The sequence below is a fragment of the Xenia sp. Carnegie-2017 genome, unplaced genomic scaffold, assembly GCF_021976095.1.
Source record: "Xenia sp. Carnegie-2017 unplaced genomic scaffold, XeniaSp_v1 HiC_scaffold_22, whole genome shotgun sequence".
Taxonomy (NCBI): Eukaryota; Metazoa; Cnidaria; class Anthozoa; order Malacalcyonacea; family Xeniidae; genus Xenia; species Xenia sp. Carnegie-2017.
The window spans coordinates 12,023,006-12,050,566 of NW_025813485.1; the positions used below are offsets into that span (position 1 = coordinate 12,023,006).

General features: G+C 37.3%; 2 protein-coding genes across 4 annotated transcripts; both read right to left on the minus strand.

Annotated features, from left to right (window-relative positions):
• Window positions 1-1,368: 1,368 nt before the first annotated feature.
• Window positions 1,369-18,887, minus strand: LOC124446560 (RNA-binding protein 27-like). 3 transcript variants are annotated; one of them, XM_046997402.1, is made up of 20 exons: window positions 18,554-18,887; window positions 17,798-17,916; window positions 17,314-17,693; window positions 16,507-16,843; window positions 15,784-15,909; window positions 12,514-12,678; window positions 10,920-11,120; window positions 10,329-10,520; window positions 9,676-9,905; window positions 9,190-9,336; window positions 8,926-8,997; window positions 7,481-7,585; window positions 7,326-7,400; window positions 6,517-6,582; window positions 6,256-6,360; window positions 5,133-5,237; window positions 4,543-4,761; window positions 4,152-4,238; window positions 3,664-3,798; window positions 1,369-2,453 (listed from the first exon to the last, which is right to left on the minus strand). In XM_046997402.1, the coding sequence occupies exons 1-20, from the start codon at window positions 18,610-18,612 to the stop codon at window positions 2,361-2,363; spliced, it is 3,018 nt and encodes a 1,005-aa protein (XP_046853358.1). In that variant the 5' UTR covers window positions 18,613-18,887; the 3' UTR covers window positions 1,369-2,360. The 3 variants fall into 3 exon arrangements, with proteins under 3 accessions (XP_046853358.1, XP_046853357.1, XP_046853360.1); XM_046997401.1 differs by having other exon boundaries at window positions 9,676-9,908; XM_046997404.1 differs by lacking the exon at window positions 10,920-11,120 and having other exon boundaries at window positions 9,676-9,908.
• Window positions 18,888-21,124: 2,237 nt separating this feature from the next.
• LOC124446788 lies at window positions 21,125-26,673 on the minus strand. The gene is made up of 3 exons (XM_046997668.1): window positions 26,392-26,673; window positions 22,025-25,292; window positions 21,125-21,572 (listed from the first exon to the last, which is right to left on the minus strand). The coding sequence occupies exons 2-3, from the start codon at window positions 25,283-25,285 to the stop codon at window positions 21,306-21,308; spliced, it is 3,528 nt and encodes a 1,175-aa protein (XP_046853624.1). The 5' UTR covers window positions 25,286-25,292; window positions 26,392-26,673; the 3' UTR covers window positions 21,125-21,305.
• Window positions 26,674-27,561: the final 888 nt, after the last annotated feature.

A 27,561-nucleotide genomic window follows, 5' to 3' on the forward strand; every position in this document is an offset into this window, starting at 1 on the left:
AAGTAACATAGTAGAAAACATACCTGATAATGCAAGACCTCGTTCGGCACCGTGATCTCACAAATTGTGTAAATTTGACATAAAAAAGCGCCAATACCTAGAGAATGAAGAGATATGCATTAAATTGTTTTAAAAGTACACTGTCATTTTAGAAGTTTTCTTCATATATGGTTTAATGGGCACTTTAAGAGATTTTTCAAGAACCCTAATTGATTACAGTAGTTACTACTGACTGGGCTTCATAATAAATATTAAGCATTAAGCCCGCCGCACACTGGTGAACTTGCCGCGCGTACTTGTTATTCGTGTTTCGTGACAAGTGTGATTCGTGACAAAATTTCCTAGTGTGCGCGTTTGATATTTGACTAATCTGTCACGAATGACAAATGTTGTTCAAAACTTCCACGCACACTAGGAAATTTTGTCGATCGCACTTGTCACGAATAACAAGTACGCGTGGCAAGATCACCAGTGTGCGGCGGGCTTCATTGTTATTATTATTATTATTTCAAACATGTAGGAATAACCCAAACAAAGACAGCAGGTACTGTGCGAGTGTGCGTGTGGTCACCCTGCAAGAGTGTATTTAACGAAAGAACAAAAAGAGAACGAAAGTGCGTTTGACATGAAGTACTCACTCGACCGCTGAGTAAATCATCTCTTAAAAGCAAAATAAAATCGAGAGTAAATGCTAGTTTTGCATCATCCCACATTTATTCGAAATAATCGAGTATTAGAATGAGACATCGCTTTATTGTGTTTATTGAATGTTTAAACCAGCGAGCTTTTCAGAAAATTTCCCATTGACGGTAGTTTTACACTTGCATCCGTATTGTCGCAACTTTGATTTTGCTGGATCGGTGATCAATGAGCCACACGTGCTTCGGAATGCATGCAAATGGTATCAAATGCAAGCAACGTACACGTCAGCTCTGTGTAGTAAACATTGCGCCTCAGCGAGACTCGTCAGTTGTGCATCAACAAACACAAAGATGTTCGAACAAAAGCAAAAATAAATTTTAATTCGTGCTTTACGCGATTGTTCCTCCTAAGACACCCTCGGAAATTGACAAGAGATTTTGACCACCTAAAAAAGTTAATTCCCAATGTGGGACAGAAAATCGAAGTATGGTAAAAAAGTGGATATATATAGGTCGCATTGGTTTATATACTTCATACCTTTTTACTTACATAAAAAACGTTCATAATACTGCACCTCATTCTTGGGAAGTACGTATTCATTTATTTACTGGTTAACTGTGGTAAACTCCCTACATTTTCCACTGGTTAAAATATTCTTTTGTGATAGATTTTGCGGTTGCTTTCTTCGTCCAACGTAGCCATGCTTAACGGATGATTTTCTCAATATCGGAAGTACATATTCATTTATTTACAGGTTAACTCCCTGCGTTTTCCACTGATTAAAATATTTTTAAGGTATATCTTGCAGTCGGTTTCTTTGTCCAATGTAGCCATACTTAACGGATGATTTTCTCAATACCTATTTACACTTCATGCACATTATCGCACATTTTTTTTAAATTTGTCAGATTCTATCATAAAACAATTTCTTTGGAAGCGGGGTTAGAATTTTCCTTCATTTTTTTTTACATTTCCCTATTAATTCACCCGAATTATATTTTGTGCCTTATTTTTTTCCTTTTCTTTTTTATTATTTTTTGGTTTCAATCAATAATCTACATCGACATCATGCGTTTGAACATATAACAGCAATACATTTAACATTTTCTTTGAAATATCAACCGACATCCAGCTAAAAACGTCGTTAATAGGTCCAAAGTCGTTCCAAACAACAATCCAATCAACGCCATCATTGACTTTGAAAATCAGCAAATTTATCGGGTTAATTTAATGCTGTTTAGCTGTACTGTACACCATTCATGGAATAGCACTTGTTGTACAGTCATTTGTGGTGTCCTCATTTTAAACAGCACCAAGTGGCTCTGTACATTCTGTCATCCATAATTGTGAAGCAGCGCCAGCCCTCTCAACAAACTTTCAGCTATCGATAACAGTACTGTACCTTGATATTATAGCTATAGACGCTGTACTCGTTATTACCATGTAACATAAGACGGTAGGCATCACAGAGGTTGACACAAAATCGGGAAATAGTACTCTTCAGCAAGTACGTTTTGTTCACATTGCAACAACTGTAGATTTCTCAAGCTCGTCAACATGAAATGTCGATTGCTCACCAAATACTTTGAACAATGCGATCACAAATAAGAAATCCAATATTTGACCATCCATTGGCAGACAAACCTTTCTTATACAAGACGTTCTGTGCATGCACCACATCCTCTTGAGAAACAGTTCGGAATAATGATGATCACTCATCAACGTCGCCATGTTCTTTCTTCTTCATCATCCTCATCATCCATGTGGCCTTCCAGCAACATTTCTTCTGTTTCTGCATCCAAAGCATTTTCCTTAAAAAAATTGTTTCAAACCAGTGTGCGTGAGTTGGTTGTATTGCACCAGTCAAATCACATCCCTCCCTCCTCTCACCCCTCTCCGCAATAGATGTAGACATGCTCACCGAGATGGTGAAGAGGGTACACACTACTTTTCCGTGTTGAAATGGTTTCAAAATACCAGGATTACATTGAATGTATAATATGATCATGGCGCTACTCAGGGACGAATTTACTGGGGGAAGGGGAGGGGTGCAGGGGGTGCCACCTCTCTAAACATCAGATTTCACTCCCCTAAATAAATTGCTCACCCATCTAAATAACATTTTAACCCCCAAATTTTTAGCAAAACAAATCATTTGTACAGACGAACCAAGTTTTTCAGGGAAAAATTTCAACTTTCTACACAACCTTTGATGACTGCATTAATTGTCCACCCTGATTCTAGTACCTCACATTGTTTTACGTCACTTCTTCACCAGCTCACCCCCCTAAAATTTTTAGCAGCCCCCCTGTAAAAAATATGAAAATCCATTTGTGGTGTTGCTTAATACACCAAGGCATTATATCATCCATCTAAAGCCTGGTTCACACATGTCGTAATTCATCGCTCATTTTTTATTTCCTTATCCAATTGAAACAATAAAAAGTGGTTAGAAATCATTTCATGAACTTTACTAGTTAAGTTACTTGTATTGCCTTATTGCGGGACAAATCTTCTATACTTTAATGGACTTTCCTTTCAAAGTTAATGCATGCATGTACGCTAGCTTCGTGAGCTTTTGAAATTCTTGTTCCATATAAACCAGGAAAATTTCTATTTCGTACTCAAGCTATTAACTTGCCCGTGTTTAGTCTAACATTTTTGATTGTTACGAAAGTTGATACATGAAGTTGATCACATACATGATAAGAAGCAAACTTGTTTAATACTGGTTATACGTGCTTTGTTAAACATGAAATGTTTGACCCGCAAATTCTTAATCTACATTTTAGTAAAACGTCAATACGCAGTTAATAAAAAAACATGCTAACACCCTTGTTGAAACGTAAATCATCAAAAATTTTGGAGATCTTTTATCAAAAACAAAAAAATTTCTATAAGTAAATAATCATATTTACTTAAATTAACTAAATTTATAACAGAGATAATCATATCGTTTAACGATACTAGGATAAACGATTAGCCTTGTTGCTAATACGCATGCACCAATCATAGACTCACCGAGTCGACGAGTTCTTCTTCTGAACCGATTGATGACTTTACATTAACAGGTGTTTCATGTAGTGCTGAGATGGATTTTCGTCTTTGCCAACATACAGTGACATCCATGTTTAACGAAGACACGTGCGCGATTGCCTAGAGTGCATAAAAATAAATAAATGGTTGAAAATGATATAGAAATGATGTAAATTAAGTAAAAAAAGAAGAAAGTAACGAAGAAAATATGCACGTTAAGACTACGTTTATACTACTCTAAATCTGTCCGACAACGAATTGAAGAAGTAACAGGCCCGGTTTGTATTTTAACTGCACCAGAGTAGATAAGTTTGAAAACGTCTCTTTCACCGTAGCGACAATACCACACTTTCTAAACGCGCTCGAACACAAATGGAGCAGCGTTAACGTGGTCTAAGGTATATTTTCGAGCATCATTCATACGCATAAAACTTTTGTGATTTAAAAACTCTTTTAAAAGAAACTTATCTTACACTTTCTGCTTGTTTACGAGTATGGTATGTAACGACAAGTCGTCGACCTTCGTTTTCTTCTTCTATCTGTTCGATTTCACCAAATACCTAAAATACAACACAAATTAAGACATGCTTTAGGTGAGTTCCGAACACGACTCTAGAAAAGATTAATTGTCAAAGCGGGTAATAACATCAAGGCGGTTCAAATGCACAGCTATCCCTATTGAATTGGGTGAGGAAGTGTTAATTCGTATATTCAGCTATGCTCAACTGACCTGCTTATATGAGCCCCCTCCCTAATTAGCGTTCTACGAAAGATCCTGCTGAAATGATGAACCAAACGCCTCCCCGAAAGGCCCTGCAAAAGCTATTGAGATGGAATTTTCGACTTTAAGTGAGAAATAAACACCTTCAAACGTTGTTTAACGAGATTCTTCTTTTCCAAATTGTAACTTTCAACCACGACAACTTTTGGTCGATTATCTACGACTGCTGCAGAACGAGAAACCACAGAACGACCCCTGGCACCAGAACCACGAGATAAACTACGCAAATGTATGCGTCCACCACGACCACGACCGCGACCACCACCACGTTGGTTCGCATCTAAAAGACCAAGGGACTGCGCCTACAATACAATGACCAGCAGCAGAGATTTTATTCAGAAATTCACTTGACTATCATTTTAACAATAAAAGTAATTTAAGTAACTCACAAAAATAGACTTCTATAGTATTGATCAAATAAATAATGCTATTGATCCAAAATTTACATCTACAATAGGTCAACCCCTACATTAGATCAACAAAACTTGTACATGCATTCGATTTTGCAAAATATACAATAACGACGGACTGTTGTTTCACAAATTAAACTCGAACAAAAATCATACAAACTAAGATTACGGAAATTTAACGGAGAAACACCATATACAATTTTGCACTAACAAAACGGGCTCAAATTTTCAATTCAAATAAAATACTCTTGCTGGTAATTTACCTCCTTCTTCAACTCTTCGACTCTATGTCTTAATTCCGTTGTATCTTCTCCCGTCTGTTCATGTGTAATGAGGTCCAACTCCCGATCCAATAACTCCTTCTGAGCCTTAAGCGAGAGGAAAATCAAAATCAATGAAAACACACTTCACAATCAGCGCCATGCACAGATACAGTCGACTGTTACAAATGCATAGATCGTTAATTCCAGCTCTGATTGCCTGTTCATATCGAATTATGTTTTTTCAACACAAAATTACACGCATTGCTTTGCAAGTTAACATACTTATTAGACAAATGATGTTTTACGTTAGTATTTTTATCCATCAAATAATGGAAGGAGAGCTTATTCCTAACACTTAGTAAGAATATGATGGCGAATGACGTTATTACCCGAGATGTATTGAGCTACTCAACAACACTCGAAGTAATAAAGACAGTACTTCAATAGCGAATGACTCGCCACGCAGGAAACGGATCAGTGTTTAAAAAATTACCCAAGATAAAATACTAAGTATAGTCATCGAGTAAGAAATTATAATTTATTGAAAGTGAAGTTTCGTCTTTACACAAGACGTCATCAGACGAACATTTGAAATGATCAAGGTGTGCGTTTATATACATACAAAAATTTCCATATTGGGAGTGTAGCCAAGAAAGCCTCCTGATCTCTAAACTCACACCCACACTGAATGTCCAATGCAGTTCCATCCCACTCGACCTTATTCAAGTATCCACTACATTTCGTGCCTATCTGCACTACATTGGATATCAGTTTCCGCACTGGCCATACTTAGCATTTTATGTGGGGCAGTTGTTTTTTAAAGTAATTTAAATGTAGGCAGATGTATGGTTATCAAGTTTAGATGGTAAATTATGCCTATGAAACATTTTTATCTGTTCAGTGAAGCAATATTTATATTTGCTTAACAAGAACTGGTCACTAAGCTTCATTTGTTCAGTGAAGCAATATTTATTCTTGCTTAACAAGGAATGGTCACTAAGCTTCATTTGTTCAGTTAAGCATTATTTATTTCTCCTTAACAGAGAATGATCATTACGCTGTATCTCTCGTGATGAAAGCTTTCGCAGTCAATGTGCTATCTAAGTCTCTGCTAATAACATACCACTTGTCGTGCTCGAGCGGGACTTTCCTTTGATCTCACTAATGCAGCACTAACTTTAACTTCATTTTGGAGTTTCGATACGCTTTCGGAGACAATCTTGAGAGTCTAAAAAGAATGTCAACAGACTGGTACAAACCTTTTTTCTCATTTCTACAAATAAACGTACAAATATGTCCATGATTGGCTGTACACACATACACATACGTATAAGATAATAACCCTTCACGTTGATGAATGAGATCAAAAGCAGCAGCTTCATACCTGCATTATTTGTTCCTTATCCGCAGGCTTTAAATTCTTTGTTTGCTCTAACTTCTTTATCAAAAGCTATATATAAGTAAAACATAAGTAACTCTATATAGTTAGCCTCGTTCTTTGAAAAGCTATAGTAGGAAACACTGCCTACAGCGTACACATATCCACTTCCAAGCTCATTAAATCGAAAGATTTTGTTCATCAAAACATAAGTAATAATCATGACCTTTTCTTGTTCACAATATAATCTCAGTTTGCTAATTGGAGTATTTTTAATAATGCACTAGCTTTGGGATTCAGTACATCGCTACAGAAAAAATTTAGCACGGTCATTGTAACTGATTAATCATTGCGAATTTGTTTTTAACTGTGTCGTTGTTAACAGCACCGGCATAACAGTTCGAAAATAGACATATCCACCATAAAAATTATAAAAATGAACTTGTAGCTATTCTGGTTGACAACTAGAAACGCTAGTCACTCGACACGCAGCAACTAGAAAACTGAAATCAAACTTATTATAGTTTTAATTACTTTTTCTTTTTTTAAAAATAGAATCACGCTGAGGTGTATTTAAAGAAAAACCAGTTCCAAAAAGACTGAACGTGAACTTTCAGGAAAAGACAGAGAAAGTTACAATTTAAGACATAAACCATCCTACCATCATTAAAATGTCACAAGAAAATTGGCAAGACAATGGCTGTGGACGCCCAGACGGCAAACGTTTCTGCAGAATTGCGAACACACACCCAAACGTATAAATAGGAGTAGCTATCCTAGACCAGATAATACTAAACCTAATAATCGATTGCTACCTTTTGGTTTTCGATTTGTTTGCATAGTAACTCTTGTTTCTGCTTTTGTAGCATAACCTTTTTCTTTACAACGTCCTGGGGAAAATTAAAATCTTATGTAGCAAGAAAGCACAAAATAAGAAGACGAGGAAAAATCTATAAAGCAGGAAGTGCACCTTAACCACTTTAGCGGTTGAATGTTTCTTCTTTTCCACAGCAGTCGATAAAACGGCTGACTTAAAAGTTGTTTGCCCAGTCTGAAACATGATTGGAGCAGCTGGCTAAATGTTCAGAAAAAAAAGCATATGAGTAAAAGACAATAAAACATCATTGACAGTATATAACATGGCCATCACAACTTTAACCTTATCATTGACAGTAGCTAACATGGCTGTCACAACTGAAACCTTATCATTACATTAGCTAACATGGCTATCACAACTCTAACCTTATCATTGACCGTAGCTAACATGGCTATCACAACTCTAACCTTATCATTGACCGTAGCTAACATGGCTATCACAACTAAAACCTTATCATTGACAGTAGCTAACATGGCCATCACAACTCTAACCTTATCATTGACAGCAGCTAATATGGCTATCACAACTCTAACATTATCATTGACAGTAGCTAACATGGCCATCACAACTCTAACCTTATCATTGACAGCAGCTAATATGGCTATCACAACTCTAACATTATCATTGACAGTAGCTAACATGGCCATCACAACTCTAACCTTATCATCGACAGCAGCTAATATGGCTATCACAACTCTAACATCATCATTGACAGTAGCTAACATGGCTATCACAACTCTAACATTATTATTGACAGTAGCTAACATGGCTATCACAACTCTAACATTACCATGACAGTAGCTAACATGGCCATCACAACTCTAACCTTATCATTGACAGTAGCTAACATGGCTATCACAACTCTAACATTACCATTGACAGTAACTAATATGGCCATCACAACTCTAACCTTATCATTGACAGTAGCTAACATGGCCATCACAACTCTAACATTATCATTGACAGCAGCTAATATGGCTATCACAACTCTAACATTATCATTGACAGTAGCTAACATGGCCATCACAACTCTAACCTTATCATTGACAGCAGCTAATATGGCTATCACAACTCTAACATTATCATTGACAGTAGCTAACATGGCTATCACAACTCTAACATTATCGTTGACCGTAGCTAACATGGCTATCACAACTCTAACATTATCATTGGCAGCAGCTAATATGGCTATCACAACTCTAACATTATCATTGACAGTAGCTAACATGGCCATCACAACTCTAACCTTATCATTGACAGCAGCTAATATGGCTATCACAACTCTAACATTATCATTGACAGTAGCTAACATGGCTATCACAACTCTAACATTATTATTGACAGTAGCTAACATGGCCATCACAACTCTAACATTACCATGACAGTAGCTAACATGGCCATCACAACTCTAACATTATTATTGACAGTAGCTAACATGGCTATCACAACTCTAACATTACCATGACAGTAGCTAACATGGCCATCACAACTCTAACATTATCATTGACAGTAGCTAACATGGCTATCACAACTCTAACCTTATCATTGACAATGGGTTTCGCATTGCTCACGGCAGTTTTATTGTTCTCGAGTTGTACTTTTCTGTCGTTCTGAAATGTAATGAATTTATTCTGAAGAAAATCAAATGAAGTAACACACAGACTCCGTGTTTGCATTCATTTTAACATCGGTTCAAAAGATAATCATTGACAAAAATACCCTCCCTCCATTCCTTAAGTAAATTTTCATGGTAAAATGGAAGCACAGACTATCATGCTATGCACTTAGTTAAGTTTCTGTACCTTTTGTTGCTCCAAGTCAGGCTTATGCCAAAATATTCGAATAAATCGGTTTCCGAGAATCGCATCCGCACATGATATCGCGGCGCGTGCCTCAAAGTTCGTGGAAAATTGTATCAACGCCATATCTGATTGACCAAAAGCGGAAACCTATGATAATACAAATAAGAAAGTATTAGGTCTCATTTACACTGATATGTACAAGTGCCGTGTGTTGTTGATCTACTGATTTTAGCATAAGAACCTCGGCACGACAAGATATGTTTTCCAAGTCAAATTACTTAAGTATACTAAAGCCATTGTTCAAGTATATGTACAATGAAAATCTTCTTAAATGATCCAGTAAAATTATTCAAGTCAAACTACTTGAGAAGCAAATGGGTTGTCGAAAAGTCAGTTAAAACGTCAGAAATCGACGCTGTCTTGTATGAGCCAAGAAAAAGAACACAAGAAGTCACGTATCACTTAGAAAAAGACCGCTTTTAACACCTGTATATTTACTATCTTTCCAAATCTCTGGAAGTAAGCATTCAAAGTGGCAATGTTGTTGAGGTTCGGCGGCAACTTCTTCACTTCCAAAACTGTGTTGGTATATCTGCGAGGCGGGGGGTTCGTTGTTGGCGGGTTTGATTGCTCGGGCACACTTCCTGCAGTTGGAGGGACAGTTGTAATATTGGCACCCTTAACAGCTGTCGCTGTATTCTTGATATCTTGAGCTCCTGCTGAGTAATATAGAAATAATTGTTGATAAACGATTTATAGGCAAACAAGGTGAGGATCAATTGTTTCACAAGCAGTAACTAGCATGGAGGCAAGGTATATAACTATGACGTAGTAGAAATGTATACAATGCCGAAGCAACAAGTCCACATGCAACAAGACAATACTCAAAACGCATTGAAGAATAGGAATAGTATACAAAAAAAACAAAATCCAAGACTTGATCTGTTCATGAAGGAGGAATCAAAAATCGGCCGAAATGTGTACGTCGAGCACCGAAAGAGCTCGCTCTCCATTTTCCTAAAACAGGACTTTGTTCACATATTTACCGCTAGTAGAAAAACGAAAAGATCTCCTAAAGGGACAAATGGCCAAGTTTCGTTTTTGACTTGATCAATTAAAAAATTAAAGCGTTGACAAACCTGTAGAAGACACAACGGAAGGCACCTGGGCGGTCATGACTTGTACAAGTTCTCGACCTCGCTGAATGTGCATATTGGCAATATGGGAGCTCTGCATACCAAGTCGAGCCCACACCGAAGGTTTCTCAGGCTGTCGACCATCAAAAGACGGTTGCTCGGGATTATACATTTCACCAACACTCGGAATAACGTCTAAAAGAAAAAATTTTTCGTGTTTCCATAACAAATCCTCACTACGTAGATATCAAGTATCTATGGGTGAGTAAGTACATGCAATGTACGTATCTGGCAATACAAAAAATACAGATGGCAGACTGTTTAGTCAATCCGACGAATTAAAAATTAAAGAAAATTAAAAAAACGCTTACAATAACACAGCACTATTATTTAAAAAATACACAAATCACGCGAGCTTCTTTCATGTCATTTCTGATAAAAGTTTGCGACGCCAAATTGTACAATTTAATATAAGTTCTCGCAAAAGCAATTTACTGCTAAACATTAGTCTCTCACACCATTGAAGGGTTATAGCACAAAAACAGGGTGTCGTTTCCTTTGGTTTGCGTTTGAATTAAAATTTCATTCATATACCTTTATAGCGAGCGATTGCCACATTTGGTCTAACATTTGCAATTGGCGTTTGAGCTACAGCAGTTCGAGATTCGTCTGATTTTGACCGAGAAGTGTTGTTCTCGGATATTGCCGACGTAGGAACGCGAACGTTAGCGGTCACATGTGCAGCGGGACGGACAGGATAGGGGATATGGGGCATAGCCGGTCGCATCGTCAAACCTTGAAATGTAACAATTGAAGCTCATTCTTCGTCATAAAATAACGCGTGCTGTTATTGTGTGAATTAGCATGCATTAGAATAAATCATCCCTTTGAACCCACCATCCAAATGACGAAAAATTCTGGTGATGAAACCATCTCACTGACTAATCACCCCCATGATCAACCATCCCACTACTGACTAACCATCCAACTAACTATCCCAATTATCAACCATCCAATTGACTAAACATCCCAATGATTAACCATCCCACTAACAAATCATCTCAATGATCAACCATCCCACTGATTAATCATCCTAATGATCAACCAATGAACTAATCATCCCAATAATCAACTATCCCACTGACTAATCATCCCAATGATCAACCATCCCACTGACTAATTATCCAAATGATCAACCATCCCACTTACTAATTATCCCAATGATCAACCATCCCACTAACAATCCTAATAATCAACCGTCCTACTGACTAATCATCTAAACGATCAATCATCCCACTGACTAATCATCCTAATGATCAACCACCCCCCTGACTAATCATCCTAATGATCAACCACCCCCCTGACTAATCATCGATCAACCATGTCAGTTATTAAACTATTCTAGTGCTCAAACCAGTCCAATAATGAAACCATCTCAGTCTCAATAATCAAACTATCTCAGTGATCAAACCATCCCCGTGAATAAAACCTTTGCACTCATTAATCTATCCCAATAACAGAAATAAAACTATCCTAACTTCGAAATTTAATTCAAAATGGAAATGAAAATGTAACATCTAATAAATCTTGCACATTTTCCTGAAACTCTTTTTTAATTTCATTTTATGATAGAGCTCCTTTTCTAGTTTAATTTGATATGTTGATACCTAGCAGGTGTTGAACAGTTAGCAAAACATTCGAGTTTAAAAAATTGCCTTTGACGAAGATAGGTTGCCCCCTTAAATTAATTACAAAAGAGTGAAAGCCTCCGAAAAAAAAGAAGGAGCAATGAAAATTGAGTTCAGTATAAAAAATTGATGCGTTCTATTTAAATTGTACGAGAAAGGTAGGTATTCCTTTTATACACTAATCACATTGTGATTTTCAATTGTTTGGGACGCCTGATCCAAACACTGAACAATGTTGTAAGCGAAAAAGAGAGTGCCAGACAAATTCACCTAAGCGACGTGTATCGCTGTCTATTTTAAAGTGCCCAAATCACCCTCAGGGAAATAATCGATACAGAGCGAGTGGGCGATTTTAAGAACATTTGCAATATACTTCATATAACGAAAATTGGATCTCCCCCGACTTTTGCGCCACAAAGTTGGCTTCAAAACTAAAAATGCTATGATGTAAAGTATCATGTAATGTAATTCAATTTCTTTTTAGGCAATAATTCACATACCCGTTGGATTCAAGCCCGCCGTTTCAGAAATAAACGCGGCGGGATGAGGAGCCCGCTGAAAACCAAGCACGATTCCTGGAATGTTCATAGGATCACTGCCAACAATCAAGGGATCATTACCATGATCATAAAGACACAACTCGCCTCTCATACAATAACCTTTCTCTACAAAGACATCGCAAAATTGTTAACAGCAGAAACTGTGGATGAATTAAACGGCACACTATTTCTATATATGCTGTTGACATTTGCAAATTTTCATAACAAAGTAGCATAAGACTGGAGATCGAAAGAGGACTGGGCACAGCTGTTAGGGTTGTCAAACACCTGATTTTTTGCCGTCATGGTCTCAAAGCTCCGCTGAAAAGTTAGCTTTGCAGGAATATATTGAAGACCAAGTTTTGTCAAAAAAACCTAACAATTGAAAGATAAACAGGACGACAAGATAATTTGAATAACGCAAAGGGCTTCAGACAAAAGATATACAATTAAGGAGGGACTTTTTTCTATCAATTGCAATTCACAAGATGTAAATATTACGCTTACGCATGTTATTTACAGCGGTATCTTGGAACTCAATGTTTGGAAGTCAGTGGCACAAAATAGACACAAACAGTAGTCCCACTCTAAAGATTTTTTTGTGTAGCGCATGTGATTAGTATAGTGGCAGCCAGTCAATTGCTTTTTTTTTGCCGATAGGATGGCAGAGATTGCTAGCCGTAGGCCGCAGCAAGCAATCTAAGTAAATATACAGCACCAAGTTGCACAGTGAGTGAGACTACTATATGTTTCTATACTGTGTCAGTGGGAAGAAAGGCAACGAGGCTCATAAATATGCCAGACTTAAGTCATGAAACAAAAGCTCACTATAGAATACCGGAAATTTTGCCATCAATACACCCACAGTTGACTTACATCAATTCATTAACATCATCTTGTCATACTGTGTCATAGAAAAATACAAAGGAAAAGTGGCTTTGACGAAATATTACAAGCATTACACTTGTTTCTTGTTAATTTCTAGTCAATGTTCAGCAAAAATTGACAGTTTAACGAGAGTGGACAACATAAAAAAATCGAGAGTAACAAGATTACCTAACTGTCCAAACACTAATATCTGTCATTTTCAGATGGCCCTATCTGCCCAGACACAGCTACCTGTCACTTCCAGACAAGCCTAACTGTCCAGACACAACTATCTGTCACTCCCAGACATACCTATCTACCAAGACAAAACTATATATCGCTCCCAGGCATGCCTATATATCCAGACATAACTATCTGTCACATCCAGACAGCCGTCTATATGCCCAGGCACATCTTACACACGGCCTTGTCTGCTCAGAAACAACAATCTGCCACTTTCAAACAACTTAATATTCAAAATCACTCTATTTCATAAAAAGGATATTTTTTTCATAAATGCTATGAGGACGACAGATGGGCCCTACGACATCATGCTTCTTTCCCAAAATTATGTTTTATGAAAGTGTCAGTGTGTTTAAGGCATAATATAATGGAAGAGATTCATAAAATTACGTCGAAAATAACAAGGGTTAAAACAAGAACGACTATCAAATCATTTAACACAAGAATTAACCCAAGTTATGTACACCATGGATACAGAAATCATTATCCACATTGATTTATGCAGAAAATTGAAATAGCTTGAAGCAGTCGCACTTGATGACCGACAATTTGTGTTAACCAATGAAATTGTAAGTAAAATCTGGCCACAGTAGCAATCGAAAACAATTTATTTCAACAACATCCACACTAAATATGCAAACCGATAACGGACGACAATTTCATCGAAGCACAGCGAGCCTCAGGTTATGGTCCCGCAGCCTACGGGTTTTGGTCCCGCTATGTAAATTTCAGAACATTAACTTTACTGATTTCTTTAGAAGTTTTTTCTTTTCACAGTGAGCGAACATACAAAAAGTTGCATACGTAGCAGGCCATAACTCGCAGGCTGGCAACGCCAGTACAAAGGCAACCATGTTTTTAAGTTCTATGATCTTTCAAGGTTAATAAATAACACAACAAATATACCATTTTTCCAAAACTGAACAAAACGTCGTTTTTTTGTAAAAAATATTTTCATAAATAATGCGATATTTTCACAAAATATACAATGACTGAAACTTTTTGAAGAAAGACAGCTCTTGCCATGGATGGATTTAGAATGATTACGTAGGGGATGGGGGCTTCTCTAGTTTGAATGAGAATAAGATGGCAACATTTTTGGTGTCACCGGGAATTTTTTTATCATTAAATTCTATTGCTACACAATGATATCTTTTGCTACACCAGGGGCATATTTTTTGGAAGTGCGCACCATCAATAACAAATCAAATTTTTTTGCTTGATCGCTAAGCACATTAACTTTTCGTATGTGAATTTATTACCCCTCTGGACCTCCTTTAGCCAAGGTTAGATAAGGTACGCACCTCCTTCCGTAAATGCACCCCTCCTCTAGCCAAGGCTAGGTAAGGTAAGCACATCCACCAGTAAATCCACCAATGGCTCAAGCAACACTCAGGTCAACAATCTATGTCGACTTTCACACAGGACACATTTCATGTTGTTTGAACATTCCCATTGGCGTGATGAAATTCCTTTTAACACATATAAGATAAATATTTCCCGATTGTCTCGCCAGATGCAATGATTTACGTAAAGTGAAACGTAAAGGGAAAACAAACCCAACCCTTACGTATTCCCTCAGCAATACTCGTGGAATGCACCCAACAGAAAAGTATGCGCTAAACGTAAACTTTTCTGAAAATAACCAAATCAACAACAAAACACGATGTTTGATAAAAAAAATTAGATAAGTGAGACAGCAATAGTTCAGCGGAGTTTTGCCACCAGTTGATCATGATGGTTTAAATGGCGCGAGAGCGCCTCCATTTTGTTAGAAACAACTGATAAATAGGGCCGTGAAGCTTATTTCGGTCCTACAGAACGCAATGATTTTCACTAGCAAATATCGTATTGGCACCAAACAAGGAATAGAAAGAAAACCAGTCATGTTGAAAGCGTTGCACTCATGATCAGGGACTTTTCTGTATAATCTCCATTCTGTAGTGTCAAGTAACACGAAACCGGAAGCCACGATACAATGCATCATCGACACAACAATTTCAAAACGTGATTTTAGCAGAAGTGGCAGAAACGTGCAGGACATAGTGCGAAAATTTACGCCTATATTCCTTCAAATTTCCATATTTTCCTAAAGTCTGTAATAAGTGTAGTTTTCCTTACCGTCATAATCACGACATCGCCCACGTTTTCCCCATGGCCTGCTCTTATACAGTCGACTTTTTGCAGACGGTCTATCCTCGTGCCTGGGTTTTCCCTTGTCCGATGTTCGCTGTGAATTTTCTCTATCTGGCAAAAAAATCAAATCTCCATGTTTATAATTCAAATTTAATTTGACGAGTGTCTTCGTGCAATAACATCAGCGCGATTCTCCCGTCACATTCAAACTGTGATTCTGTCATAATGCACAGGCAATAATTAAAACCTAACAAAGTAAGGAATATTCATTTAATTTAATTTCAAACACCGCACTGCATATAACATTCTTGCATATGACATTCCTTTCACAGGAGAATATTCATTGTGTATTACGGTAACTTTATCAAAAAATATGTGCTGTAATAGTTTTTCAATATCCTGCTCATAAGATACAAAAGCAAATGTGCTACGTCACGTGTTTGAGGACCCACAAAAAGAAGTTATTCAAAACCTCTTAACAAATACCACTCTGTGAACTTTGAGAAATTTACCGTTGAACAAACATCCTTATTCGCTAAGGATAACAGTTGAACTTCAGACTGGACATTTTCGCGATTCGATTTAGATGCTTGACTTGTTCGAAACAGATTTCACACAATTCAAAACAAAATCAAACCCCAAACGAAAAAATAATGCAAGCGAAAAAACACGTGCAACTAGCTAGCTACGTAAACACACTCGTTGTACCTGAAGAACTTTCTCTTGTTTTATCAGCTAAGTTATGCTTTGAAGATTGCTCTTTGCCGTCTTTTCTTTTTGTAATGTCTTCGTCCATACCCTCGTCTTTATTTTTGTTTTTTGCAAACTCATCCTTAATATCTTCGGTGGGTTCATTTTTTAATACTTTAACACGAGGTGCGCTTATATCACGATCCGATTCAGAGCGCCTTTTTTTCGCCCTTTGCGAGGACTGGTATGTATCCCTATGGATTGTCAGGATCGGTTTTTCTTCTCGTTCCTCTACCTCCTCAACGGGTTTTCGAGTTCGTTTGAAGTCGCGATCGTCCTCATCGAGCACCGAAGACTGACAATGAAATACTGAATAAGATTTGATTTTCACAAGCAAAACTTCAAGTTTAATACAAACCTAATCCTCTTAATGCAAAATAACACTCTAAGTAACGGCTGAAACGCGATCGGTAAAGTCAACTTAAGCCTGTTTTCCACTAGCCACGTATCGTAACGTATCGTAGCAAAACGTAACATGGCGCATGCGTGCTTAGGCATATTGACCATCAAATTCATAAGCACGCATGCGCCATGTTACGTTTTGCTACGATACGAGGCTAGTGGAAAACAGGCTTTAGTCAAATTCATTTTTAACTTTGTGAATGTCGGTTTTTGACCAGACACATAAATCCCACCAACGTCAAGAAATAATTTGTTTTGAGGTGAGATCATTGTCCATTGACTGGCTGTTGTTGTAAGCCATGGCTGGATGTATGTAGCAATACTTTTCTATGTATGCACAGTGAAATCATTCATAAATTTTACCTCTTCAGCCTGCGGTCGAAAACTCTCATCAGTACTCAATACCCTCTTGTTATCGGGTCTAGGCGAAGGTGGTTTGTTAAGATGTTGCAGGGACACATTGTCTTTGGTTGAAAAGTGACCTGGCTTTGCACCAGAAGCTTGGCCCGGTAAGATTTCATTTTCCCCAGTTTGTTTAATTAACTTCGGTGGACTGATCTGCTTTGACACATTGCTCTCAGGAGCTGCGTTTGTTGGTTCCGGAGTAGTGCTCAGGCTATACATTGGAGGTGTAACCTGTTTTGATGTTTCATTTAGTAATGGCGTTACAGACTTTGGTGCAACAGGTATATACGAGTTGTTCTTCAGAGCTTCAAATAATGTCTTTACAAATGACACTGTGTCTAAAATTCAAAGCAAGTGTGTTCAACACATCAATTTAGAGAACAGAAAAGACAATTTGACATGGAAATCTCTCAATGATACACACATCTATAAGCAAACCTACTCCTGCCTAAGAAAACTTCCAGTTGATCAATGCAAATTTCTTCAAGATCCCCCAACGGCTTGTCTTTTTTTAGTAACGCAACCACATATTTGGCAAGGGCTCCAGGATCAGCATCACATCTGTTGTGAAGCAATAAAATGAGACAAAGTATATTTGGATTCATAAAACAAAACCATCAGATAAAAAATCCTACAAAATACCTAAAATCTTTATGTAAACAAGGTAGTAATGATCTCGAGCTTTCAGCAAACAAATCATAAAAGTTTAAGTATAAATTATCAACGAAAAAGTGCAGAGTTTAGAAATCACATCATTCGTTTCCTTTTCCATGTGTAAAATATTTTTCCTTTCTTCTTGTCGTCACAGCAACAATAATTTATACATAGATGACATAATGACAAGACATGTGCTGCAAATGGCGAGTTGAAACTTGAATATCATAATACAAACCTCGGCAAAATTACACAAGGTTTCAAATAAGGTTTGTTAACTTTAGATTAAGGTCTCGTGCAGGGTGTGTGGAACTTCATACATTTATAAATATTTACTTATATCTTTGATGTGAAATATGTAACTTTAAGCCAAATTGATTCAAATGGATGTACTGCATGTTTCTTTTCCTGGATGAAAATTGGTTCAGCGATATATTATTTGGTGTCGAAATCCGATTTGCTGTGGGTCAGAGTTGCATGTTATTCACTGTTAATACGAGGGGCATAAAATGAACATCACATGGAAGAAAAAACTTATAGTTACATTTTTTCGAGTCGAGCAGTCAGCCAAATCTTTAAAGCGTCTAAATTCTTCAACAGCATTTTCGCACATAAGTTTCCAGACAATCAAGCCAATCAAACAAATGATAATCAGTTATGTATGTTGTGATTTAACGTTACAACAGATGGAATGGACCAACAATATCCAATCTTTTCAAGAGTTTCTGATGATCCACAGCTGCGACATCAAATGCTGAGTTCTTTATCATGAATTGAATTCAAAACGCATTTACAACGTAAATAAAATATTTATAAGCATATAAACATAAAATAAAATGGGTATCGAATCGAGCACATTGCCAGATGATTCGCCGCCATCATGGTCTTTTTATATTTCGTGATTTTCGTGAATTCGTGTACATCACGCGTGGACAACTAATATTGGCTGGCTTGACCACTGAACTTCACTTGAGAGTAAAATGGGTGTAAGGCAAATCGCAGTTAATAAGTTTAATGTTGTGACCAGCAACTATTAGACACGACACAGACTCTCGCATCTTTAATTGCTACATTCTTAAATTAATATTTTCTAACGCATTCTACCAGACTACAACTACCATGTTTAAAACAGCTAGAAGTAGATGTGCCTTGTAGTCTTGTACTAGCACGAGTCGATGTATTACTGGAAGTCGTGCAAGTACAAAGCACGACAGGTACACCTACGATTGAAGTGCATCCGTTGTACATTGGTGACGGATTGTTTGGTTTTTAATATTAAATACCATTGGACCTTTATGAACTTTTTCGGAGCAATATTTTGACTTTATTTTAAAGTCATCATCAAGCTAGGTGAATATTTACTAAGCATATAAGAGTTATAATGAAGACAGAGACTCTGCGACAGAATTATAATGAAAATACGCATGTAAATCGCCTCAGGGAAAACCAAAACATTAGGATTGTTATAATGAAGTGTTACAGGTCAGATTTGTCGGGATAGTAGTAAGAATTATAACGATCCAAATCTTTTGCTTTTCTATGAGGTGATTTACATAAGTTTCAATAAGGTCTTCCCTGGTCTGAAGGCTTCTGAAGAAAGAACTTGTCATTTATTTCCAAATCCCTTAGTCTAACTGCAAATAGTAACACCCATTATAACTCAAATCTTTAAAAGATGATATTGTTTGGAGTGTGCTTTATCATTTATTTCCTTAAATTTTCTGCTGGAAACGGTTTTTGTGAACCTATAACGGATGGGTGAGCCATCGACTTTTGAAGAATAAACTTCTCAACAATCAAATCCATAACACAAAAGTTATAGTTGTTTAACGACTATATGACCACTCTTGTAATTTTCTGAGAAATTAAATAACACTTTTAAGTTTTAGGAAAACTATGAAAGAAAAAGTCTTGCATAAGACATGTCGGATGAGTTGGTTTTGTTTCACTTAAAAAAAGTGTTGAAATTATTTGCTTTCATTGACTATACCCTTGTGAACTAGCATGCTAGCCGGCATGCCGATCGAAACACTTTTGAGCGATCGATTAACAAGGAGAACAAGGAATCGGAATTCGTTACTTTTAACGATGTTAAGCGATAATTTATCATGGTACTTCACTACTTCCACATAAATGAGCGATTTAATAAGACGTTAACATGCTTCAAACTAAAACATCTTTAAATATCTTCTCGTGTGATTTGACAGTACATCTCCGAACTTATAAGTTTGACATATCAAGATACAAAATCTGTTTGTTCTTCATCAAAGACTTTAAACTGCAAACAATTGGCAGGCATGCACTCAAGGTAAGGTAACTCTCGTCTGAATTCAACCCAACTCTCCTCAACTCTATTATATCTCCGTGCCTTCCATGCAAAAATTTTCTAAAGCTGAAAAATCAAATTTACGGGCTGTGTATAGCAAATCAATGCATTCGATAAAAAGTATTGAAAATACGATTGTATACAATGTAATCTAGCAAATGCATCTACTTTTTGTACGGACCCCATGTTTGGCATATATTAGCGTTGTGTACTTTTCTCATACAACCCTTTACCTGGCGGGCCGCTAGTGTGGTCTGATTACTACGAACTGGGCCACCAACGCTTTTCATTTGCGTATTAAATTTACATGTTGAATGCAATACATATCGTAAATGGTTTGAGCCCGGGAGTATCGTTACATGTTTGTAAATGTAGATCGTCCAGGTTGGTATAGTCCTGAGAAGGACTGTTTTTGTTGTTTTTGACTGACGTCATTTGACTCTGAAGATGACTACAGCTAAGGTTGTCGAAACGTCACTCAACAACAACAAAAACAGTCCTTCTAAGGACTATACCAACCTGGACGATCTACATTTACAAACATGTAGCAATACATATCAATGGAAAATGCATATACAGGTGTAGGACAATAGTGGGGGTGGGAGACGTGTCATGCGAGACGCGCGATAACCAGATGTAATTCCTCAATCGGACGTAAATTGCTAAGAGGAAAACAAAAGTTCCCCACTCTTTTAAGAATGTGGGACATATTATGTAGCAAAGTAAAAATCAAAGTATTTACTCCTTTACATAAAGAAGCCTGTACAAGAGCATTTTCCTCAACTCTCATAAAACTGTTTGCACCTTTAATCAGTGGATACTGGATAAGATTGAAATATATTACAATGTACAATGTCCACCGATCAAGACCCTCGGATAAAGATTTTGGTGTTTGAGTACATTATTTCTAGTTGTACCTTCTTCAAGAAATCTATTCACGTTTTTAAGACGTTAATGAGAAAACGATTTGCTAATATTGCTTGCTACATATTAAACAATGGTCGTTATAGATGCTTTTACAAAAGGTGTTATCTTTCAATATGACTTCGCTTCTATTCAACTTTTTAATGCACTTTTCTGCGTCGATCACCCTTACCACAAACGTCTTTTCTTTGATCATTTCGTAAAGACTGTTGTTCCCACTTAGCATTCTAGCTGTTGTGGAATGAAACTGATCTTGTTGCGCAATTTTGATAGAATTTCTTGTCGCCGCATTTTTTTGCCAATCCTGCCAAACCTAAGTAGAGAACGAAACAACTTGTAAATCAATTGACTGTCCAGGCATCTACTCGCAGTTATTGAAATTATTCAATGGATCATTTTTACCTAATAAGGCCTGTTTCAAACTTGGAATTTTACATGCACCGAATGCATTAAAGATAAAAGAAAATGCGATAAAATTCTTCATTATCTTTTTATTTAAATGCATTCGGCTCATGTAAAATGCTACGTTTGAAACGGGCCTAAAAGTAAAGTTGATGCAAGTTCGGAACCAGCTTCCATGTGAAAATGAACACGAACGAAAAAACTTGCAAATGAAGTTTGTTTAACGAGAAAATTTTGAGGTCTCGAAAAAGATTACTACCTCGCATTAATGCATGCTACTATTTCAAAAGCCGAAAGATCTATATACAGACATCATTAATTGCATGCAACTAAAATAGTAATGTTCTTAAAAGACACACAAACCTTAGATATTAAAGTGTCTCTTTCTCCGGGGCTCATTTCCTTGCTATAAATTCGTGAAAATCCCTGTAGAATATCGTGAAGAAAAGTATGGCCTTTTTCAAACGAGAGAATCCACGTCACTACGTTTGACTTTTCGTCCAGGCTGATTTTGTTAACATTTCCAAGGGACTTTATAAAGGGTTTTAACACAATTGTGTCATCTTGCAAGAACGTTCCGCCAAATTGATACAACAGCAGTAACCTAAAGACCCCAAGCCGTTTTAAAGTCCTGGATTTGGCGGCACTAACAAAATCGGGAGCGTGGATATTTTTCAAAGGCGTGTTTCCAATCAAACCATCTATTTTGTATCTCTTTACTGTAATTTGATAGCCGACCTCTGTCAGAAAGTCAAATGACTTCTGTTCTAGTGTGTTGCTGTGTATATACAATCGCGCAGTTGGGTGATGACGCAATACAGACTCCACGCAACGCCACTGATACCAACTTAAGACGTAATAATCGCTTCGCTTTTTGCTTCCGCGCGCATTAAGAATGAGATGAAATATATGAGATTGACCTTCCGCATTCATCATCCATTTTGGAGTAAGCGGTAGCATTCCGAAGCGGAGCGCAGTTTCGTAGAAGACATCCTTTTGGCGAATTATATACCACATAGATGACATCATTCTCATACGAGTGGCAAAATCTGGATTTTTCGGGGGTTGGGACCAGTTGAAATCCTCGAGCTTCTTTTGCGCTTCTTCGCTCGTTATCCTAAAAAGATCAATCGTGTGAAACATGTTTGTGAGACCTTTCACTCGATCAGAAATCGTTTGATTCAATCCTCCTCCTCCGGGCAAATTTCTCCCGTTGAAAAAGATCACTGGCGTGCCCATGGCAACGCAAGGTAGAGCAGCATGTATTCTTTGGGTGATGACGAGCTTTGCTTGCGAGTAGATTTCCAACAGTTTATACGCATGTAAATAACGTCTTTTGGTCAACATGTTATAATTGATACCGTAATCTGCAGTATGGGATATAAATTTCGCTTTTTCACGTATATATTTTGGGAGAAGTGCGCGATGTTCTCTGTTTAAATCAACAACATAGATTACATCAGTTCTTTTCGTTTTCTCGCGTGGGCGTTTCAGAAATAACGTCATGCATCCAGAGAAAAATGAGCGAACGCCAATACTTGTCATGAACTTTTGTGTCCTCGTATCGCGGGCGCCGATCGGCTCTCTGGATTTGAGAAATTCGATCTTATGAGAAGATTTCCGAATGGCGTTTTGAAATCTCCCATCTGTATGAATAGACAACATGACAGGGTAAATATTTGATCGAGGCGGCCAATTATCACGGCCTTTCCCCCACCATGCGTTGAAAAACATCACGTGCTCACCGACGGTGGAGGGAGATAAGTTTCTATCCCTATCACGAAAGAAGTCGACGAACGGCAGGAACTGGAGGCCGGTAATTCCTTGAATTTCATCGCCTATATTTCCACGATTTCTTCTGCCAATTTGGCTATCGTATGATAGAATTCCGAAATGTTGGTCTCCATCATGAAGCGGGATTCCTTCTCGTTTATAAAGATCGCGCAAACTTTTACGATTCAAATATGCACACCAGTGCCTGTCAGTTTTGCAGTGTCCGCTTAAAGCGTTCCAGATGTTATTACTGAACATTGCTGTTAGATTGACAGAATTCCAGTTCTTCATTTCGGCAACAAATTCTTTCATTCTCTTAATGACAGTGACACTTCTGGGTGATAGTCTCTTGCTACGTTGCGACTGGACTTGTTCAGGCTTACTTTGCAACACAACACAGGGAAATAAATAATCCACCTCCTTTTTTTGATCGCTGTATTTTCTATACCGGGGAAAGAAAAAGATTCCACCGTATCGCCATAAGTGACCAAGACATATAGCTTGGGTTAGGTACCACTCAAAACGAACTCCCATCAATATCTTGTATAACGCATGACGTTCGACCCAGCCTTTGAGAGGAGTCTCACTTAACATGTCGGAAACAAGAAGAAACTTTCCTTCGATGAACGGATTTTTTAGACTGTCTATCTTTCTCACACATTTCATCGTCCCACAATACACATGCACAGGCTTTTTATTTTGGCTTTGCAGAGCTTTAATATCATCAATGAATAACCGAGACACAGCTTTATTGAATATCCAAGCAGTGGTAAGTTTATCGCGTGCGGCCGCCATGTTTGGTGTTTGGGGGAGAGTTTCTTCTTTAATTTCAACTTTCATAGTATTATGAACAATGGCAAAAAACAGGCAAACCAACGTTATAGCTTTTATGTTTGATTTTAGATAGCGTTTAGGATTGTTAAGTATTGTATTAAAGGCTCTTCGTATCCAGTCCTTGTCGCTTTGCTGATGAATGATATACAATGCTAGACCGGCAAATATAATTATTAGACCAATAACCATGTGCCAAGTCATTAGAAGCCTGAAGTACTTGATATTAAGTGTAATGACGAGTAAACGCTTGGAAAAGTTCAGGATGGAATGATTGAGTTGTGCGACAGATTGAAGGACCGAGATCGATGCCAGGTTGTATAATCCGTGAAATGTAGCGGATAGTATTCCATTATATGAAAATTCAAATGATTTTATTCCCAGGAGGAATTTTAAAAATAGGAGAGGGAAAAGCCCAAGTGTACCATAAAATGACAAATTTAAGTACTTTTCAAATGGACCATCGTACATCGATGCTCTCTTCAAAGCGATGTTTCGAAGTGGAAAGGCAATGTTTGATACAACGGCAGCTGCAATTCCGTAAATGTTAAACGTGATATCCCACATCACAAATAGCGCCGTTCCAAGTGACATGAGCACTATCGACATGAATACGTCAGCCGTCATGCGCTCCTTTCCGCTGTTTTTAGTTTGTTGCAAACAAAGAAGAAAGAAAAACGTAAACATTGGTTCGCAAGACTTAACCACCTGAGTGGCACTGGAGCTAACGAATGTATAGGATACATTGACAGCAAGATGGCCGACAATATTGCCAATGATAGCCAGAATACTATGATAACTGTTGACGTTCTTTAAGCTTAACGATCTACCCTGAAAGACGATTAATGAAAACGCGGAGAAAATGCAACCAAGAAACAACTGTAGGAATGTCAAGTCGAGCCATTTCATCTCAATCGTTGATTGCTCCTTATTCGACATTTCAATTTTGGAAAACACCGAAGTTAAGGCGTTCGCAACCCACCAAAAGATCACCAACACTGGTATTAGGAGATTGGCCATTCCTAAACTAAAAGTAACGTTATTGAGAAAACGCTTTGTCTAAGGGATCAATAGCATTGTTGCAAACTTCAAAAATTCATGACAGGACATTTTAGGTACACCGAAGTATGTTTAAGAGTTTTAGGGTAAGATTAATTCGCCACAATGCCATCATATTTGATATCATTAGTTTAAGTGATGTAAAGATAATTCAATAACTTAATGATGATGATATTGTAATAATAATTTCATCACAAGTCATTGTCTTTAACTTTTCAGGCTAGAATTGGAGTATTTGCCGTAATGAATTTGCCATAGGTCAAGCATGATCCTTCAATATCAAGGACCGCGGAAGATCGATAGTTGGGGGCTATTATTCATATATGCATTATATGCCGTATTTTCAACGGATTATGACATGCGTATATAAATACGAGCCAACAATTGTCAATCGCCCCGCGGTCCCTTAATATTACGAACTCAAGATCTTAGAATAGGCTCTTATAAAAAGGAAATAATTGAAATTGGCGTTGGCAGCCCGCACATTAGATCCTGCTATGCGAATTTTTCTGTGTTTACCCACTGCAAAAACAATACACTTCTAAAGAAATGAACAGTAATGCGTTGAAATTTACATAGCAGGACCAAAATTTGAAGAAAGCCATTGGAAAAACGAAGGTCAACCTCATCAAACACATTTCACTAGATCCAGGAAAAAAAATCGCCCAAATATGTAAATTAATATGTAATTTGCAAATTTGTTGTCTGTGTGTTTACGTGGCCATCGAGTTCCATAAACCTGCCAACGTTTAAATGTCAATAAATATCAAGTTAGATAAAACTTTCCTTCATTCAAAACGGGCAACGTATGTGTGGCGTTAGGTATATAGTAATTGTCACAAATAAAACAGATGTAAATATAAAAATTTAAATATATATGTAACATGACATTACACATAGGTATATGGTCGTATATTATAAAACACATGCGTGCACTGAGAGCATGCAGAAAATATGTCCGATCTTGTACTGTATAATAAAGCCTTACTCGTTACGTTATCTGAGTGACCTGAGTACTATCAAGAGAAAAAAGTTAGGAAATTTAGCAATAACATGGCAATACTTACTTGTATTGTACGTAATATAGTCCTTATACAGATGGATTCTGTATAAAATCCCTCACTGTCTGATATCTTCTCAATATTTAGCTCAACAATTTGAACAGTATTTAAAACACATTGAACATCGTCAAGTCTACATCGGCGATACATATAAACAACGAAATGAACTAACTATACGCCTATACTACCATTGACAAGTTGTATCAGTTTGTCTTGATGATGCATAAATAGCCGAGCTCTGTCTCGACTCGATAGGTTCACATACCACAAATGCAGACGAGCAGAAAAAATTATGCATGGCAAAGCCAAGCACCTGGCAAGAACAGTCATCAATATGATAGGGCAGCTATCCTCCTCCATCGTTTAAATGTCTTTTTAATGGAATAGCGCGTTAACACATGAAACTGGAACGTCCCGGTCATTAACACACGAAGTTTAAAATACTAGTCAAATTTCGAAAGAAAATCGCGTCGTCTAGGCAACTGCTTACCGGCTTAACATTCCTGATCACATAAGGTGGGAAATAACATCGTATCCAAAACGTTGAACTGTAAAAACTATGTACTTTGCATGCACTGCAGGTGAAGCATGTACATGATAATAATTGCCCTCTGTCGGGTAATACTTGTACCAACCACAAACAAATAAAACAAACAGAACAGGAAATTGAATATATCAATTAGCCGAACAGAATTCCTGCAGTTGCGAAGTGTTAATGGTATAACATTCTGCATAAGTATTTTAATCAAAAGTTTTCAGAAAACAGGAATATATTTATAAGTTTTAGTGACTCTTTAAGCAATATGAGGTAGTTGGTTGAGTAAAGCAGAAATTAATAAACTGTTTTCGAAAATCCACTGTTATTTTAAGAATTCTTTTGTGTTTAAGTGCAACTTATAAGTGTCCTCAAAATGCCGTAAATAATGATTTACAATTCTGAGAAATCAAAAATTTTCCCGGGGGGTGAACCATAAGATGCATAAAGACATAAAGATGCACATACGACATAAACAAACCTGGGTTTAACTCAACCCATCTCAAGAGGTAGGTTAAGTTTAACCCAGGTTTAATCCAGGTTGAATTTTTTGCGTGTAAACACTGCTAACCCAGGTTTAACCTAGGTTTAACTCAACCCACCTCAAGAGGTAGGTTAAGTTTAACCTAGGTTAAACCTGG